This window comes from Phocoena phocoena, chromosome 4, assembly GCF_963924675.1.
Source record: "Phocoena phocoena chromosome 4, mPhoPho1.1, whole genome shotgun sequence".
Lineage (NCBI taxonomy): Eukaryota > Metazoa > Chordata > Mammalia > Artiodactyla > Phocoenidae > Phocoena > Phocoena phocoena.
The window spans coordinates 86,567,883-86,586,779 of NC_089222.1; the positions used below are offsets into that span (position 1 = coordinate 86,567,883).

General features: G+C 36.5%; 1 protein-coding gene across 1 annotated transcript in view; it reads left to right on the top strand.

Annotated features, from left to right (window-relative positions):
• Window positions 1-18,897, top strand: part of CFAP44 (cilia and flagella associated protein 44) — a 144,802-nt gene that overhangs the window by 91,091 nt on the left and 34,814 nt on the right. The window contains exons 22-25 of the mRNA XM_065875861.1: window positions 673-869; window positions 3,689-3,863; window positions 14,798-14,975; window positions 17,769-18,269. Of these exons, the coding sequence (XP_065731933.1) occupies window positions 673-869; window positions 3,689-3,863; window positions 14,798-14,975; window positions 17,769-18,269 (1,051 nt within the window). The remainder of the gene's footprint in view (window positions 1-672; window positions 870-3,688; window positions 3,864-14,797; window positions 14,976-17,768; window positions 18,270-18,897) is intronic.

Genomic DNA, 18,897 nt, shown 5'->3' on the forward strand with positions numbered 1-18,897 from the left:
TTGTCAACTTTCACGACAAAACGTAGGATTTTGATTGGAATTACATTGAATCTATAAATCAACTTAGACATAAAAAGATGAGGAAATAATTGTGAACCAGCCAAAAATAACAACAATTAAATTGATGAAGAACTTTTAAAAGATAGATGTCTGTGAGCTATGAGAGAAAGTTGAACTGGAGAGTAGTACAGACTCCTGAGCTTAATGTTTTTTATAGAGACAAATAGGGTAACATGTACATACATGTATCACCACCTGTTACCTATCGTGTATGTAATATATGAAATATTATATATAATAAATGAGATAATAGATAGGAAGATGAATTACATTTCCTCAGAGTTTGATATAATCCATTTACCTTTAAACTGTAGTCTGTCTGAAAATTTTTGACTCTTTATACTATCAAAACAATGGTATTATACTGTTTATAATGAGATGTTTAGTATTTTCATTAAGAAGAAAATTCTACTTGCTCTTTAACCAAGTCCTATTCAAATTCCACTACATCCTTGTTGGGTTGGTAGTGGAATTCATGGTTGAATTTTGGATCCAGTGTGATATAATGCTATCATTTATCAGCATAGTACATTGTGATCTTATTTTATTATGTAATAATCATGCAGCATGATTAAACTGGTGATGATTGCAAATAATTTTTTTTCCCTTCAGATTTCGTGATTCGTTGGAAAGCGATACTATTGTGGTTCATGCCATACAAAGTGAACACAAGATATCCTCCTATAGGCTTGTGAAGCCCTCTAAATACTCCAAATCCAAACGGCCAAGTCAATCAGAGAGAAGAGCGAGCAAATTTGAGGGGTTTGAAAAAGAAGGAACTGGAAGAAAGGGCAGTCAGAGAGATACAGGTAACCTAAATGACAAGAAGGCTTTTAAATCCCTATTTATTAAAATTTCAAAGTTGAATTATCTTTTTGTGAGCAGAACCTTTGACTCCCAGTCATGGGACTGAGAGTGGATGAGAGCACCTGGTGCTGCAGATTTCTTAACTTCCCATGTCCAGCTGTTCTTAAATCTAGGATTTCACCAGATGCTAGTTTTCCTAGGCAGTGTTTGTTCCCAGATTCCTGGGCTCCATCCCAGAGGGTAGGGCTAGAACACAGCATTTCACACTCTTTTCCAAGAGCGTATGCTTTAAACAGTGATGAGCTGAGAATACAGATGTGAAAATAGTGCCTCTAATCCCTGCGCCCTGCCTCTTGTGACTGCCTGCAGGATGACTGCAGGTAAGTAGGAGGAAGACAGGCATTCTGGGAATGGCTTGCAGAGCCCAGTCAAGGATAAAGGTCACTGTAGCCTGGCCAGATCTAGACTAGTGCCCAGGATACAGTACTGACCTTAATACTGGTTCACTCTCTTCATTGAGAAACCTTTAATGGCTTCTTTCTGCCTCTAGGATAAATTCTGAAACCATTATCCCCATATTTAATCCTTCCACAATATCCCTAATTTATTTCCAATAGCGCATCCTCATACTGCGTGATTGGCACGTTTAGCTTATTGTCCTTGCTTCCTAATTATGTCTGAAACTTCCACATCCAGGTTCCTGATGGAGTGACCAATTCACTTCTCTCCTCTCTGAATTCTCCCCAGTCCTTGGGGATCCAGATCAAATTATACTTTTAATTTTTTAATTGAAGTATAGTTGATTTACAATGTTGTGTTAGCTTCAGGTGTACAGCGCAGTGATTGTTATATTTATATTCTTTATCAGATTCTTTTCCCTTGTAGGTTATTACAAAATATTGAGTATAGTCCCCTGTGCTCTACAGTAGGACCTTGTTGGTTATCTATTTTATATATACAAATTACACTTTTACTATAAAGCCTTTCTGTGGCCACTCAGGCCACATTAAACTATTATTTTACCATGGTGCCATATATTTGAAATATGAAATGAAATGGTAGCTTATAACTGTATGACCATCCATATTATTTAACTATTTTTGTGTCTATCCAAAGTATATCTCTATGCAACTTGAACATAGAGTAATACCCCCAGTAGATACTTATAACTGATAAAAATCAATTATTTTAATTAATTAATTGTTATAGAAGTTTAATTGACCTACAAAACTGTTAGTTCTAAGTATGCAACGTAGTGATTCCATATTTCTATACATTACAGAATGATCACCATGATAAGTCTAGTTATCATCTGTTACCATACAAAATTATTACTACATTATTGACTGTGTTTCCTATGCTGTACATTTCATCCCCCGACTCACTCATTTTGTGACTGGAAGTTAGTACCTCTTAATCTCCCTCACCTATTTCATCCCCCCACCCCCTCCCCTCTGGCAACCAGCTTTTAGTTTTCTGTATCTATGAGTCTGTTTCTGTTTTATTATGTTTGTTCATTTGTTTTGTTTTTTTAGATTCCACATATAAGAGAAATCATGCAGTATTTTTCTTTGTCTGACTTATTTCAGTCTAATACCCTCTAGGTCATCCATGTTGTCACAAATGGCAAGATTTTATTTTTTATGGCTGAGTAATATTCCATTGTGTGTGTGTATAATATATATATATGTATACCACGTCTTCTTTATCTGTTCACCTATCGATGGACACTTAGGTTGCTTCCGTATCTTGGCTATTGTAAATAATGCTGCAGTGAACATAGGGGCACATACATTTTTTGAATTAGTGGGGTTTTTTCCCTTTGGAAAAATATCCAGAAGTGGAATTCCTGGGTCATATGGTAGTTGTATTTTTAATTTTTGAGGAACCCCCATACTGTTTTCTATAGTGGCTGCACTAATTTACATTCCTACCAGCAGTGCACAAAGGTTTCCTTTTCTCTATCTCCTCACCAACACTTGTTATTTGTCGTCTTTTTTTTTTTTTTTTTTTTTTGCGGTACACGGGCCTCTCACTGTCGTGGCCTCTCCCATTGCGGAGCACAGGCTCCGGACGCGCAGGCTCCGGACGCGCAGGCTCCGGACGCGCAGGCTCAGCGGCCATGGCTCACAGGCCCAGCCGCTCCGCAGCATGTGGGATCTTCCCAGACCGGGGCACGAACCCGTGTCCCCTGCATTGGCAGGCGGACTCCCAACCACTGCGCCACCAGGGAAGCCCTGTCGTCTTTTTGATAACAGCAATTCTGACAGGTATGAGGTGATATCTCATTGTGGTTTTGATTTGCATTTCCCTAATGACTAGTGATGTTGAGCATTTTTTCATGTGTCTGTGATAAAGCCCATAATTTTTAAATTCTACACTTGTGTGTTTCTGACTAGTTTTTTGATTGGTCACAGACCACTGCAGTTGGTATATGTCACCTCAAATTATACATGTCAAATAGGACTCACTTGCCTTTCCCTTCCCGCATCATCATGTTACAGACACTCTTTCCCTGCTTCCCAATATCTGTCAGTGGTCTGTTATTCATTACCTTGTTCTCTAATTGTTATCTCACCAACTTTTTAATAAGGTTCGGAGGAGCAAAAATTGTGATTTAGATCTCTTTATTTTGGTATTCTAAAATACTTATGGGATTTAATCCATAGTAGTTGCTTAATATATACTGCAGATTATAATATATATTACAGATTCATTATATTCTTGGGTTTTTAAAATGTGGCAGGTTAAAAAACAATATTTGAAAGTTTTATTTTGATGTTTCAAAAAGATTGAAAAAAAATGTTGATTCTCTTTACAGGTGGGAGTATTAGTGTGCCAGAAGAATCAATCATAGAAAAAGGGAAGAAATTTCGGCCTAAAACCCTAAGTGAAATTATGGTGGAAAGTCAAATTGAGAAAACAAGGAAACTTATATTAAAGGCTGAAAGGGCCCAACTGAAAATTCAGCAGCGAAAACAAGAATGGGAGGAAATGTAAGTTTTTTTTAACCTGAAATCTTTTGTTTTAACGAGTCTCAAAATGTCTTTTAAAATCTTTACATTTATTGAAATTGGTATTTAAATAAACAACTAAAAGAAATAGAAACCGATAGAGATATTAAAGTCAGGTTAGGTGGCTCTTTCAGGGTGGTGATACTGTGGTGGACCTTCAGCGACCCCTTGAGTTTCAGGTCTAGGAATTTCATTTTACTAATATATTCAGTGATTTTTAAGAATTAAGAAATTCTTTTTTATCCCAACATTAAGAAGATATTACTCCCGTACGTTCTTCTAACATCTTATAGTTTGGGTCTTCATCTTTAAGTCTCTAAAGGTACTTTCATTTAACAAGCACATCTTTTCATTTATTTGTTTTCCACCTTTATATCTTTGGTTAAATATCTCTTCATGTCTTTTGCTTATGTTCAGATAAAAGTGTTTATCTTGTACTGTTAACTTTTGAGAGTTCTTTGTATATTCTAGACATGAGTACTGTGTTGGATATTTTATTTGCAAATATTTTCTCCTAGTCTGTGGCTTGTCTTTTTATTCCCTTAACAGGATCTTTTTCAGAGCAAAAGTTTTTAATTAGGTTGAAGACAATTTATTAATTTTCTTTTCCTATGAATCCTGTTTTTGGTATCAGGTCTGAGAACTCTGCCTGGCCATAGGTCCCAAAGATTTTCTCCTATTTTTCTTCTAAAGGTTTTATAGTTTTACATTTTACATTTAAGTCTGGGATCCATTTTGGTGTTCATTTTTGTGTAAGATGTGTAAAATGTGGGATTTGGATGTAGTTTCATCTTTTTTTTTTTTTTTGCCTGTGGATGACTAATTGCTCTAACACCACTTGTTGAAAAGGCTCTCTTTCCTCCATTGAATTGCTTTTGCACCTTTGTAAAAAATTATTTAGGCATATTTGTGTGGGCCTATTTCTGGGTTCGCTTTCTGTTCCATTAATCTATATGTCTGTCCCTTTGCCAATACCGTAGTGTCTGTAGATTACTGTAGCTATGTAATAAGTCTTGAAATTGGGTAAACTGATTCCTTTCATCTTATTATTCTTTTTCAAAATTATTTTAGCAATTCTAGTTATTTTGCCTTTCCATATAAATCATATATTCACCCCCAAAAAATCTTGCTGAAATTCTTTAGGAATTATTTTAATCCTGTATATCAGTTTGGGGAGAAATGATGTATTTATTATGTTGTCTTCTAATACGTGGACACGGTAGGACTCTACATTTACTTAGATCTCCTTTGATTTCACCAGTGTTTTGTTGTTTTTAATATAAAAGTCCTATATATATCTTGTCAGATTTACACACAGATATTTCACTTTTGGGGTCAATTGTAAATGGTATTTTTAAAAATTTTGATACCTATGTGTTCATGGTATAGAAATAAAATTGTATTTTGTAGGTTTATCTGGTATTCTGTAACCTTGCTGAACTGTCATATTAGTTCTGAGAATATTTTTGTAGGTTCCTTGGCATTTTCTGTGTAGACAATCATGTAATCTGTGAATAGAGACAGTTTTATTTCTTCTTATCCAATCTGTTTGCCTCGTCTTTTCTTTTCCTTTCCTACTGCACTGGCTAAGACTGCCAGTACCATGTCAAAATAGCATAGGGAGAGGTGGTGTCCACAACTTGTTCCTGATCTTAGGGGAGAAGCATTCAGTACTGATGGTGTAACTTTTCATTCTTTTATTTCAATCTTCTTATATAGCTACATTTGACTTCAGTGTGTTTTTGACAGCATATAGTTGGGTTGTGTTTTTAAATTCACTCTGTCAATCTCAGTTCTTCACTGGGTATATTTAGACCATTTACACTTAATGTAATTATCGATGTTTAGGGCTTATACCTGCTATTTTATATTTTGTTTTCTAGTCTGTATTTTTCATTTTTCTTTTTCTTGTTTTCCTGTGGTTACTTGAATATTTTAGGGTTCCAATACGATTAATCTGTCATGTTTTTGAGTGTATCATTTTGTGTAGCTTTTTAGTGTTTGCTCTAGGTATTACATTATGAATACATGACTAATCACACTCTGCTAGTGTTGACATTTTATCAGCTTGACTGAAGTATAGAAACCTTACCTGCCTTTATGTCCCTTTACCCACCCTTCCTCATTTCCCTTGTTTGTAATATAATTGTATAAATATTTCTTCTATGTACATTTTAGAACCATATCAGACAGTTACAGTTTTTTCTTCAGTCATCAAACATAAATTAGACAATAGTAGAAGAAAAGTGTATTTGCCCATATTTTTACTATTAACATCATAATTTCTTCCTTCTTGAGGTTCCAAGATTCCTTCTATCATTTTATTTCTGTTCAGAGAGCTTCCTCTAGCCATTCTTTTAGAGTAGGTATGCTGGTAACAAATTCTCTTAGTTTTATTTGATCTAAGAATGGCTTGATTTCCCCTTTATTTCTGAAGGATATTCTTACTGTACATAGAATTCTGTGTTTATCGTTCTTTTTTTCAGAACATGAAAAATTCCTGCTGGCCTCCATCGTTTCTTATGATCAATCTGCTGACATTCAAATTGTTTTCCCCATAAATATAAGGTGTTATTTTTCCCTTGCTGCTCTCAATATATTTTCTTTTAGTTTTCAGAAGTTTGATGTATCTTGGTATGTCTTTGAATTTTTTTTTTTTTTTGGTATTTATTAACTTCTTGAATCTGTATACTGTGTCTCTTGCCAAATTTGGGAGGGTTTTAAGCCATTATTTCTTATAGTTATTTTGAAGACCTGTCCTTTTTTTTCCTTTCCTTCTGGGACTCCAATGAGACCAATATTAGATCCCTGAGACTCTGCTTTCTGTTGTTGTTTGTTGTTTGTTTGTTTCTAGTATCTTTTCTTTCTGCTATTCAGATTGGGTAATTTCTATTGTATCTTCAAGTTAATTGATTCTTTCCTCTGTCTCCTCCATTTTGATTTTGAGCCCATCTATTAAGTTTTTTTTTTTTTTTTTGGTTGTTATGTTTTTCAGTTCTTTTAAAGATTCTGTTTGGTTCTTAGTTATCCTACATTTATTTATGAAACTTTCTATTTTTTCACTTGTTTCAAGCATCTTCCTAATGATTTTTTGAAGAACTTTATGATGGCTGATTTTTTGAAGAACTTTATGATGGCTGCAATAATCTGAAAACTTGTCAGATTATTCTAACATCTCTGTCATCTTGGATTTGGTATCTGGTAATTGTCTTTTCTCACTCAAGTTGAGGTCATCCTGATTCTTGGTATGTCAGATTATTTTTTATTGAAATCTGGACATTTGGGGTATTATGAGACTCTGGATGTTATTTATACATTCTGTTTTAGCTGGCTTTCTCTGATTTCAGCAGGATAAGGAGGAGTGCCATCTTATTATGAGTATAGAAGTCCAGGTTACCCATTCTTCTCCAGTTGACACCTTAGGAAGGAAGGGGCTACTCACTGGTCAAAAGTTGGTGCTCCAGATTCCACTAGGCTCCCACTAATACCACTTTGCTCTCCAGTTGACTTCCACTGTTACTGTGGAGCATGGTGAAAATCATTACTCTCCACTAGGGCTCCTCACACACAACTGCAGCAGGGAGGGGGAGGGGTAGATCACCTTGTTACTTCTAGGCAGGAGTGGAAGTCCAGATTCCCTTTGGGGTCTCCACTGACACTGTGGTAGGGAGGTTTGTTCCACACACTGGTGATGAAAGTCCTGGTTCCCAGGACTCACTTTCTCTAACACCACTCTGTTGGGGTTGTGTTGCCTTGTTAAAGCCTGATGCTGGAGGACGTTTAGACTCCCCACTTGGCCTTTGCTGGCATGGGTGGAAGTAGCACCACATATTTTTTTCTGTGGTATTGGCTGGAGTAGAGAGTTTAGTGTCTACAAGTTTTTTCTCTCGCCATTCTGTTCTTTTCTTGATGCTTTAGCTAGAGAGAGCAGGATTTTGTTGGGCTTTTGTTGTCTAAACACACTGGTGTTTCTGAGTTACTGTTTTTTTTCTTTTTTAAATTGAAGCATAGTTGACTTACAATGTTGTGTTGATTTCTGCTGTATAGCAAAGTGATTCAGTTATACATATATATACATTCTTTTTTATATTTTGAGACATTATGGTTTATCACCATCAGATATTGAATATAGTTCCCTGTGCTATCAAGTAGGACCTTGTTGTTTATCCATTCTATATATAATAGTTTGCATCTGCTAACCCCACACTCCCTCCCCAATGCCCCCTCCCTTTTGACAACCACAAGTCTGTTCTCTTTGTCTGTGAGTATGTTTCTGTTTCATAGATAGATTCATTTGTGTCATATTCTAGATTCCACTTCTAAGGGATACCTTATGGTATTTGTCTTTCTCTTTCTGACTTAACTTCACTTAGTATGATAATCTCTAAGTCCACCCATGTTGCTGCAAATGGCATTATTTCATTCTTTTTATGGCTGAGTAGTATGTCATTGTGTATGTGTACAACATCGTCTTTATCTATTAATCTGTCAATGGACATTTAGGTTGTTTCCATGTCTTAGCTATTGTGAATAGTGCTGCTATGAACATAGAGGTGCGTGTATCTTTTTGAATTATATTTTGTCCAAATATATGTCCAGGAGTGGGATTGACAGATCATATGACATGAGTTACTGTTTTCTTTAGCTCCAAGTCTGAGATATACAAGGCAAAAATAAAACCCAGAGAACTTGCCATCATATACTTCCTTGGGTCCCAAGGTTTTATGTGGCCTACCTCCTTTTCACCTTTCAGAATCTTCTTATATTTGTTTTATATATAATGTCCCGGGTTTTTATTTTCTGCTTGCTGGAAAAAATAGAAAAATGTGGGTCTATTCCATCTTCCTGGAAGTGGAACTCCTCTCAATTGATTTTTCTCATATTTATCTTTAGTCTGATGATGTTGCTAAGCTTACTTGGTGTAGTAGCTTTTTTTCAGATTCTTTACAGTAGTTTACAGTAGTACAGCCATCTGGTCTCATGGGAGATGAGCCTTATCTTTCAGCCTGGCCTGAGATCTTCATTGTCTCTTAGACCTTTGTGATTATCCAAGGCATCTTTGTTCTTAATGGCCTCCAATGGCTGAGAGTGTGCCAAGATCCATTTCAATATGTGCATTTTTTCATTCACCAACGTGTGGGAATCATTCAGCTAGTTTCTGAACTTCTTTCGGATGTAATTATACCGTGAATAGCTGTAGATTTGGTGTATCTGTAGGAGATGGTGAGTTCAGGAACCTCATATGTCACCACCTTGGACCAGAATCCTAAACCTGGTGTTGCCTTAGGAGAAGCTACTGAATTCTGCTTCTTCTATGAGCTTTACTTTAGACAGTAGTTACTCAATTATCTGTGAGCTGCTCCACCAAGCTCAGGCATCAGTGGAAATTTAATCTGTGGAGATTTCAAAAGCTTACTAGCTCTTTGTACTGTCTGGCTCACTCTGTCTTGCTCGCTCTACTTCCGTCTCCCTTTCTCTCTGTCACACGCACATACCCTTCTTTGCTTCAGTCTCCCTGATGAACATAGATGCAAAAATCCTCAACAAATTTAGTAAACTGTATTCAACAACATATTAAAGGGATAATATACCATGATCAAGTGGGATTTATTCTAGGGATGCAAGGATGATTGAACATCCACAAATCAGTGTGACATATCACATTAACAAAAGATAAAAATCATATTTCAATAGCTGCAGAAAAAGCATTGACCAAATTCAACGTCCATTCATAATAAAAACTCACAGCACACTGGATATAGCAGGAACATAACTCAACATAATAAAGGCCATATATGACAAGCCCACAGCTAACATTATACTCAGTGGTGAAGAGCTGAAAGCTTTCCCTCTAAGGTCAGGAACAAGACAAGGATACTCACTATTGTTATTTCTATTCCACATAAGAATGAAAGTTCTAGCCAGAGTAGTTAGGCAAGAAAAGAAATAAAAGGCATCCAAAGGAAGAAGTAAAGCCATCTCTGTTTGCAGATGTCATATTATATAAAGAAAATCTTAAAGACTCCACCAAAATACCATTAGAACTAATAAACAAATTCAATAAAGTTGCAGGATACAAAATCAATACACAAAAATCAGTTGCATTCCTGTACACCAATTATGAACTATCAGAAAGAGAAATTAAGAAAGAAATCAAATTTACAACTGCATCAGAAAGAATAAAATACTAAGGAATAAATTTAACCAAGGAGGTAAAATATCTGTACACCAAAGAGTATAAGAACAGTGAGACAGAAATTAAAGAAGACACAAATAAATGGAAAGATATTCTGTGCTTATGGACTAGAAGACATAGTATTGTTAAAATATCCATAGTATCTAAAGCAATCTACAGATTCAGTGCAACCCCTATCAAAATGCCAATAGCATTTCCCACAGAAATGGAAAAAAATACTAAATATTGTACAGAACAACCAAAGACCCCAAAAAACCAAAGCAATCTTGAGAAAGAAGATCAAAGCTGGAGGTATCACACTCCCTGATTTCAAAACTATATTACAAAGCTGTAGCAATCAAAATAGTATGGTGTTGGCATAAGAAGAGATATATAGGCTAATAAAATAGAATAGATAGCTCAGAAATAAACCCATGCATATATGGTCAGTTTATGACAAAGGAGCCAAGAATATGCAATGAGGAAAGAGAGTCTCTTCAATAAATGGGGTTGGGTAAACTGGACCACTATCTCACACCATACAAAAAAATAAACTTAAAATCGATTAAAGACTTGAATGTAAGACCTGAAACCATAAACCTCTAGACAAAAATAGGTGGTAAGCTCCATGACATCAGCCTTGCAATGATTTTTTTTGGATTTAACATCAAAGGCAATAAAAACAAGAAGTAAATAACTGTACTACATTAAACTAAAAAGCTTCTGTACATCAAAGGAAACCATCAACAAAATGAAAAGGCAACTCATGGAATGGGAGAATATATTTGCAATCATATATCTGATAAGGAGTTAATATCCAAAATGTATAAAGAACTCGTACAACTCAATAGCAAATAAAATTTTTTAAAAATGGACAGAGGAACTGAATAGACATTTTTCCAAAGAAGGCATACAGATGGCCAACAGGTATGTGAAAGTGTTCAGCATCACTAATCATCAGGGAAATGCGAATCAAACCCACAATGAAATACCATTTCACACCTGTTAGAATGTCTGTCATCCAAAGGACAAGAGATAACAAGTGTTGGTGAGGATGTGGAGAAAAGAGAATCCTTGTGCACTGTCAGTGGGAACATAAGTTGGTGTAGCCATTATGGAAAACAGTGTGGGGATTCCTCAAAAAATTAAAAATAGAACTACCGTATAATCCAGCAATTCCACTCCTGGTTATATATACAAGGGAGATAAAGTCATTAGAGATATCTGTACCCCCATATTCATTGTATTCGTAATAGCCAAGACAGGAAAACAACCTAAATCTCCACTGATGGATGAATGGATTTTAAAAAGTTGTAGCACATATATACTGTACAACAGAATATTATTTAGCTATAAAAAAAGAAAGCAGTCCATTTGTGACAACACAAATGGACCTTGAGGGCATTATACTAAGTGAAACAAGTTTGACAGAGAAAGATAAATACTATATGATCTCACTTGTATGTAGAATCTAAAAAAATCTGACCTTATTGAAACAGAACAGATTGGTGGTTGCTAGAGGCAAGGGGTGTTAGGTGGGGATGGGAGCAATGGGTAAAAGTGGTCAAAAATACAAACTTGCAGTTATAAGAAATAAGTTCTGGGAACGTAACTTACCGCATGGTGACTATTAACAATACTGTTTTGTGTATTTGAGCTGAGAGAGTCAATCTTAATAATTCTCAGCATAAGGAAAAAATTGTAACAGTGTGTGGTAATAGATGTTAACTAAATTTATTGTGGTAAATGTTTTGCAGTATATACACATATCAAATCATTATGTTGTATACCTTAAACTAATACAATATTGTACGTCAATTATATCTCAATGAAACAGAAAAATAAAATAGACTTGATATTTTCAAAAAATGTTTTGCTGGATTTGATTTGCTAGTAATTTGTTAAGGACTTTTGTATCTTATTAATGAAGAATATTGTTCTCTAGTTTTATTTTTATGCAATGTCTTCTCTGGGTTGTTATCAGGATGACAGTGGTTTCATAAAAAGAGTTGAAGTTTTTCTTTTCTATTTTCTAAAAGACTTTGTTTAGGCTTGGTATTATTTCTTCCTTAAATATTTGATAATATTTATCAGTAAAGCCATCTGGACCTGGAGTATTCTTTGAAGGAAGGTTATAAATTATAAACTCAAACTTTAAATTATTATAGTGCTATTCAGATCTTCCATTTCTTCTTGGGTCAGTTTTGGTAATTTGTGTCTTTCAAGGAATTTGTGCATTTCATCAGATTTATTGGCATAATATAGTTCATACAATACTATTCCCTTATTATTATTTTAATTTCTGTAGTATCTGTTGTGTTGTCCTCTTTTATTTTTGACATAGTTAATTTGTATCTTCTCTCTTTCTTGATCATTCCAGTGAGAGGTTTATAAATTTTATTAATTTTTTTAAGCAACTGGCTTTTGGTTATAGATTAAAAAATATATATTGTTTGTCTGATTTCTATGTCATTGATTTCTGTTCTATATCATTTCCTTCATTCTAGTTTAATTGGGTTTAATTAACTCCTTTCTTGTTGAGGTTTAAGTTTAAGGTGTAAACCTTGATTTTATACTTTTCTTCTAATGTAAGTATTTAAAGTAAAATTTTCCCTCTAAGCCCTGTGCTGCATTCCACTAGTTTTGATATATTTTCATTATTCTTCAGTCCAAAATATTTTCTAGTATCTCTTGTGATTTCTTCCTTGACTTGTGGTTTATTTTAAAATATGCTGTTTAGTTTCCAAATATTTTGAGGTTTAAAAAATATCTTTCTGTTTGATTTCTAATTTAATTTTTTGTGGTCATACAAAATAGTCTGTGTGATTTAAATTCTTTTAAATTTATTGGAAATTGTATAGGCCTGCATATAGTCTCTTAGTTAAAGTTCAATGTGTGCTTGAAAAAGAGTGTGTATTCTTGTATTCTTGGGTGTACTGTTCCATACGTGTCAATGAGGACAAGGTGATTGATAATGTTGTCTAAATCTTCTGTTTCTCCTACTGTGAAGGCATGACTCTTTTGGGGTTTCTACTGAATGTCTTCTACATTTAACAAGGTCTCTTTAGCTGGTGGGATCATAAGTGAGTCCCAGCCATGTGTAAACTATGAGAATTAGTTGTCTTACAGCTTCCCAGTATTTGACTTTCCCCAGATGTTCTTTGTTCACCTTCATGGTGTTTCACATTACAAGTGTACAAATTAATACTTAGCCAAAAACTCAAGAGAGCCCTATATGGATTTCTTTGTGTAGCTCTGATAGTCTTTACCACAAAATTCTAGCCATTCTGGCCTCTGTGAAATCTGATTTCTGGGATTCCAACCCTACTCCATAGTATGGTAATTTCCTCCATGCAGAAACTAGGAGACAGTAAGGATTACTTATTTTGTTTCACTTTTCTCAGGAATTACAGTCCTGTGCTGCTTATCATTCAATGTCTGAACATAGTTGTTTTATATATTTTTGTTCAATTCTAGTTATTTGTAGCATGAGGATAATTATGGGCTGTGTTTCTCTCACATGGCAAGAGCAGAAGTATTTTGTTTCTTCCTTTCCTTCCTTTCCTTTCTTTCCTTTCCTTTCATTAAAAATATTAATCTTTCCTTTTAGTGCTGTTATACACAAATGAACAATTGTCAGTTAATACATTAGATGGCATGTGTTTACTTTGCTATACGCATGTTTGCTTTCCCCTAAAGGGCTGACTGAAGCTATATGCTCATGTTGACAGACAGGCTTCACTTTAAAGAATTAGGTAGGTTAGGGTCTCCCAATGAAGATCCCCTCCAGTGGGGTGCCAACCCATAACATAACTACCTTAGTATTTCCCAAGCAGAGAGGTCAGTTTCTGTAGAGATTAGTACTTCAGTTTTAGTTTATGTATAAGGTTGCTACTGCCTTGCATGTGTGTAGATGGGAAAGCTGGGAGGGCTCAACTGGTTCAGGCATTCCTTTTCAATGCTCTAATTAATTTTACCAAATAATGTCTAGCATTCCCTGCTCCATACCTGCTCCATCTTTGCTTGGAGCCTCCTAGGAACTCTATCAAGAAGACCCAATCCAATTCTCTTTATAGCCTTTTCCTGGGGGTATCTGGGACTAGAGTTTTCATTGGTCTGGTTTATCCATTAATACAATTTCATCTTCTTTCTGTCTTCTAGAAATGTATCTCTATCACTAGTTTTCTCATAGTTTTCTATCCCATTCTCAGCTTTCCTAGTGATTTACTTCCTTTAACACCCCACAGTGCCATTTCCATGGAATGTGAGAAAAGAGAGGGAGGTAAATACATATATACTCATGCTATCATTTTGAATCACATGCCTTTTTTTGAAAATGTTATGACAAACTTTATGACAATCATTTATGTTTTTTAAAAACTTTAACATTTTAGTGATTAAAAAAACCCCAACAAACCTGTATCCAAAGCGTAATTTCTATTGAGGGAATAAATAACAGTGTTGATCTAAATTACTTTGAAGTTAACCAAAGCCTAAGAATGATTCAGATTATTTCAGCACCATCTAGTTGATTAGTTTTTATTTATTACTTATTATTTTGCTTGAGTTGCTTTAAAAATAGCCATTAACATAAAAAAAATCTTGGGCTCTATAGGAAAAGGCAGCACCACAGACTCAGAATTATGCTTTTGCTTCATGATTAAATTTGACTATATGCCTAAAGTAGACAAATTAGAGTTTATTGTCACGTTTATGGCTGAGTTTTCTGTTTTTCTGATAGGTACAAGAGTAAACCTGATGATGACTATGAAGATCCCAAAGATGTTCAAGCCATCAAAGAGGCCCAGTTGTATATGGGAGACTTCAATTTGAAAACAGCCCCAGACTATAAGATACCTGAACACATGAGAGTAAATGCTGCGAAGAAGGAAGAGGAACTGGGATACCTTGACTCTATGGTATTTACCCATAGCTTTCATGACAATGAGGCACACACCCTGGATTTTTTTTTTTTTTTTTCAATTGAATTCTGCTGAAACCACCTATTTTGTTAGCTGGTCCATAAAGATATATAGTCATAGAAACTTAGAATTGGAAAAGGCCTTCATAATTATCTAGAATAATGCCCCTTTTTACAAATGAGGTAATTGAGTCCCAAAGATAAGAGATTTATTCATGACTATTTAGTTAACATGGCAGAACCAGCCTTCAAATTAATTACTTGGTTCAATACCAGTTTCATGAGTGAAGGCATTATATTTTATAAACTTTGAATCTCTGAAATTCAAACACATCCTTGTTGGCTATTGTTTTTGGCTGCTGTGGACCACCAAGACTTAGGAAAATAGACCACTGTATTTAGCCTTTGTTTGAAGGACTTCCAAACTTTTGTAGGTGACTCAATACTGAGCAATTACTATGTTCCTTTTTGATTCTCTCTGCATTTCCCCAAACTGCTTCTAATCATCCTGATTTCTCATACCTGTTTTCATCCTAAAGTTTCCTCTCCCTGTCATAGTAATTCCTTGCTTTGAATTGACAAGTGACTTTTCACACTTAGAGGCTCAGAAGGCATCTGAACTACCATTTTGAGGAGAATTTTGTATACGGCCACCTAGTATGGCTGTGCAGGTTGCCCATTTCAAGGCATCACATTGAAAAGAGTGCCAATCATACCACAGATAGAGCATGTTTGAATATTTTATAATTTTCTGACAAATGGGAGTATAAAGTGTCTTGAGGAAGGAGCGTCTTTTCTGTTTCACCAAAGATGCTGTACATGCCAGCACTACAAAGATCCTGGTATGGTGATTCATAGCCACAAGTAAATTTTCATAGCTCATACCTATAACTTTCTGATCAAATGGACATCTTGAACATTTTATTAGTGACCGTTTGGATTGTTTTTCTATCTGTTTGTCTAAGGCAATTCTTGTTTCAACTGTCATGTTTCATCCATTGTCATAGACAAATGTTCTTTTGATCACAATTTGCCAGTCATCCCACCTGAAATTTCATAGTCCAGGTAGAGGTGATGGACAGGTGTGATGTCTTGAATGGAACTGCATTGTACTGAAATCTATTTTATTAAAATGACAGCATTAAATAATGCAAAGCACACAATTCTACTGGTCAGAAGATCAGAGTTCCGTTCCAGTCTCTGCCACTTAATAGTTATATGAACTTGGATAGTCATGTAACTCTCCCTAAGCCTCAGTTGTATTGTCTGTTTAAACAAAAAAAGGTATTACTGCCAATGAACAACAGTAATACAAGACATGTCTAGTCTTCTTCATAGGGTTAAAGTAATGGTCAAAGTCAATAAACAGTCATGCTTATCATGGTTAAGTTCAAAGTCACTGAAAAGTATCAAGCATTTTAGAAGTTGTGTATTATACATTCCCCCCACCACCGCCTCCTCCCCCACCTCCCCCATCCGTGGCTAGTGTTTAGGTGTGTGGTATTTGGAAAATTAGAAAGAGAGGCTTGGTATGTAAATTGGGCTCCTAAAAGAGGTAGGCCTTACAGCCACCAGGCTGGTTTGGATTTGTTCTCCACTTAATTCTCGGTCCTCCAGGTACTTCAGAAGTGGTCCCCCACTCACCCAAGGGCTGGATTTTGAGTTTAAACCCTAATGCTTTAAAGGTTTGTTCTTAAGTATGTAAAACATCTCCTCTATTTTGTTACAGTAGATAGTAAATATACAGGTAAGTTTTGTAAGACGACTTGAAGAAATGCCTTTCGATCTTTTATTTTTCTTAACCTGTATATTTATGCAAAGTTACTCTTTTTTTTTTTTTTTTTTTTTGCATTATGCGGGCCTCTCACTGTTGTGGCCTCTCCCGTTGCGGAGCACAGGCTCCGCACACCAGGCTCAGCGGCCATGGCTCACGGGCCCAGCCGCTCCGTGGCATGTGGGATCTTCCCGAACCAGGGCACGAACCCGTGTCCACTGCATCGACAGGCGGACTCTCAACCACTGAGCCACCAGGGAAGCCCCTGCAAAGTTACTCTTAACAGCCTTTGGGCTGTCTAGTTGCCTAACTGCACACCAGGAGCAGGGTTGCATGTGACTGGAGGCTCTGGTCAGGGCACTTAGGAAACACAGCCTGGGGAAAGAGCTGGCAGTGAGGGAGAAGTGGGCCTGTTTGGCACCTGTGACTGGAGGCAGGGGCATAGCTGGGCTCGGATGAGTGGAGAAGGAACCAAGGAAGAGTCCAGGAACCTCTTAGTGTGACATGGTACTGGAATTCAGGATCGTTACCTTGCCTGCACAAGGAGTAACAGAAAGAATGTGGCCAAAATACAGAATGACAACAGGCTAAAGTGGCCCGAGATGGGCAACCCTAAGTGAGTCTAAGCCAATAGGATTTGAGTTTTCATCAGGGAAGGATGGTTACTGTGTGCTCCTGACCAAAGAATGGCCTTCCCTTCCCTGGGATCTGGCTGAGTACAGGGCTCAGGAAGGACTTCCATTGAGTGGTGGAAGGAGGATGGGGGAGCTCAGCCCTAGAAGCCAGCTGGGGGACACCAGAGGTCACATCCAGACTGTCTTCCCCTTATGGAGAGGTGAAATGGGGAAAAGCCTAAAAACTAGAGAAAATAACTTAGTAGCCAACAGGAATGATCAGATAAATTTTTATCTTGAATTTTTGCTAGGCATTCCAGTCAAGGGACAAAAGCAAATTGTATTTCAAGCCGCCCTTTGTGAGCAGGTTGTCATTTTGCTTTCTTCCTGTTCTTTTTATCAGGCCTATGCAAAGAAAATGCACATGAACAAGTGCATTGTCTCTCTTCGAGACCTTAAAGCGGCTGTCATCGAGGAAATACAGTGCCTGGTGCAAGAACTGAAGAACATTCAGTCGACTCTTCACGTATCCAAGCACATCCCCATTCCCCAAATCCCTCAGATATACCCAGAAGAAGTTCCAGAAAAGAGATTTCAGTATGATGAGGAAACCCTCCTAGCTTTTAAGCGGCAGCAGATGAAAAATCAGGCTGAAACGGCCCCTCGAGTGGAAAAGGCAGCGTCTGCAGGCTCAGCTGGAAGCTTCCTCAGACTCTCTTCTGGAAAGGATGGGGATTTGATGACAAGTGATTCATTGTCTAGATCATCAAAAGCATCAGCATTCAATCTAGATATTCCAAAGTTCATGGAATTTGAAAGAACAGATCCAACTGAAGTGGAGCTGGAGATTATGAAGAGGGATGAGATTAAACACTTGTACATGCAACAGTATTTGATCAACAGGGTAAGAAATGAGACTGCTTATTTAAAGCTGAAAGAGAGAAGAGCAGGATAATTAAAATTAAATTATAATTTAATTTAAAATAATTAAAATTATTTTTAATTTCTCTACCTTAATCTTCCCCAAACCCTGACCAGCCCACAACTCACCGATGGCTTGGCTTTCTCCCCATCCCTGGTCTTCTGAAAATCATTGTGCTCTGCTCAGAACTTTGGAGCTTTTCAACTTTTTTCTTTTTGGAAAGCTAAGAATTAAGGGCAAATCCATGTTAATTGGTATCTAACTAAAGTCATGGTAAAGGAGAAGTGATGAAGCAGCCTTCAGATGATGGATGGAGCATAACTAAAAACCTTCCGGTGAAAACGGGGCACCCTCTGCTTTTCACCCCCTGCTCTTTCTCTAATGTGTGATTTGCCCCTTTAGTGAGAGTGTTCATGGTAATGACTAGCTTCAGAATTATTCTGGAGCTGGAATGGCAAATATTTTTATTTGTAAGAAAATCAGGACCAGGCTGGGGCCAGTTGTGTGCAGGAGGTGCTCTGAATATGGAAGGAAAAGGTCCTTTCCTGGATGGAAGTTCCCTCCTGCCAGCCGTATAGAGTCCCCTTCCTCAGTGTGTCTGAAAGCAGCA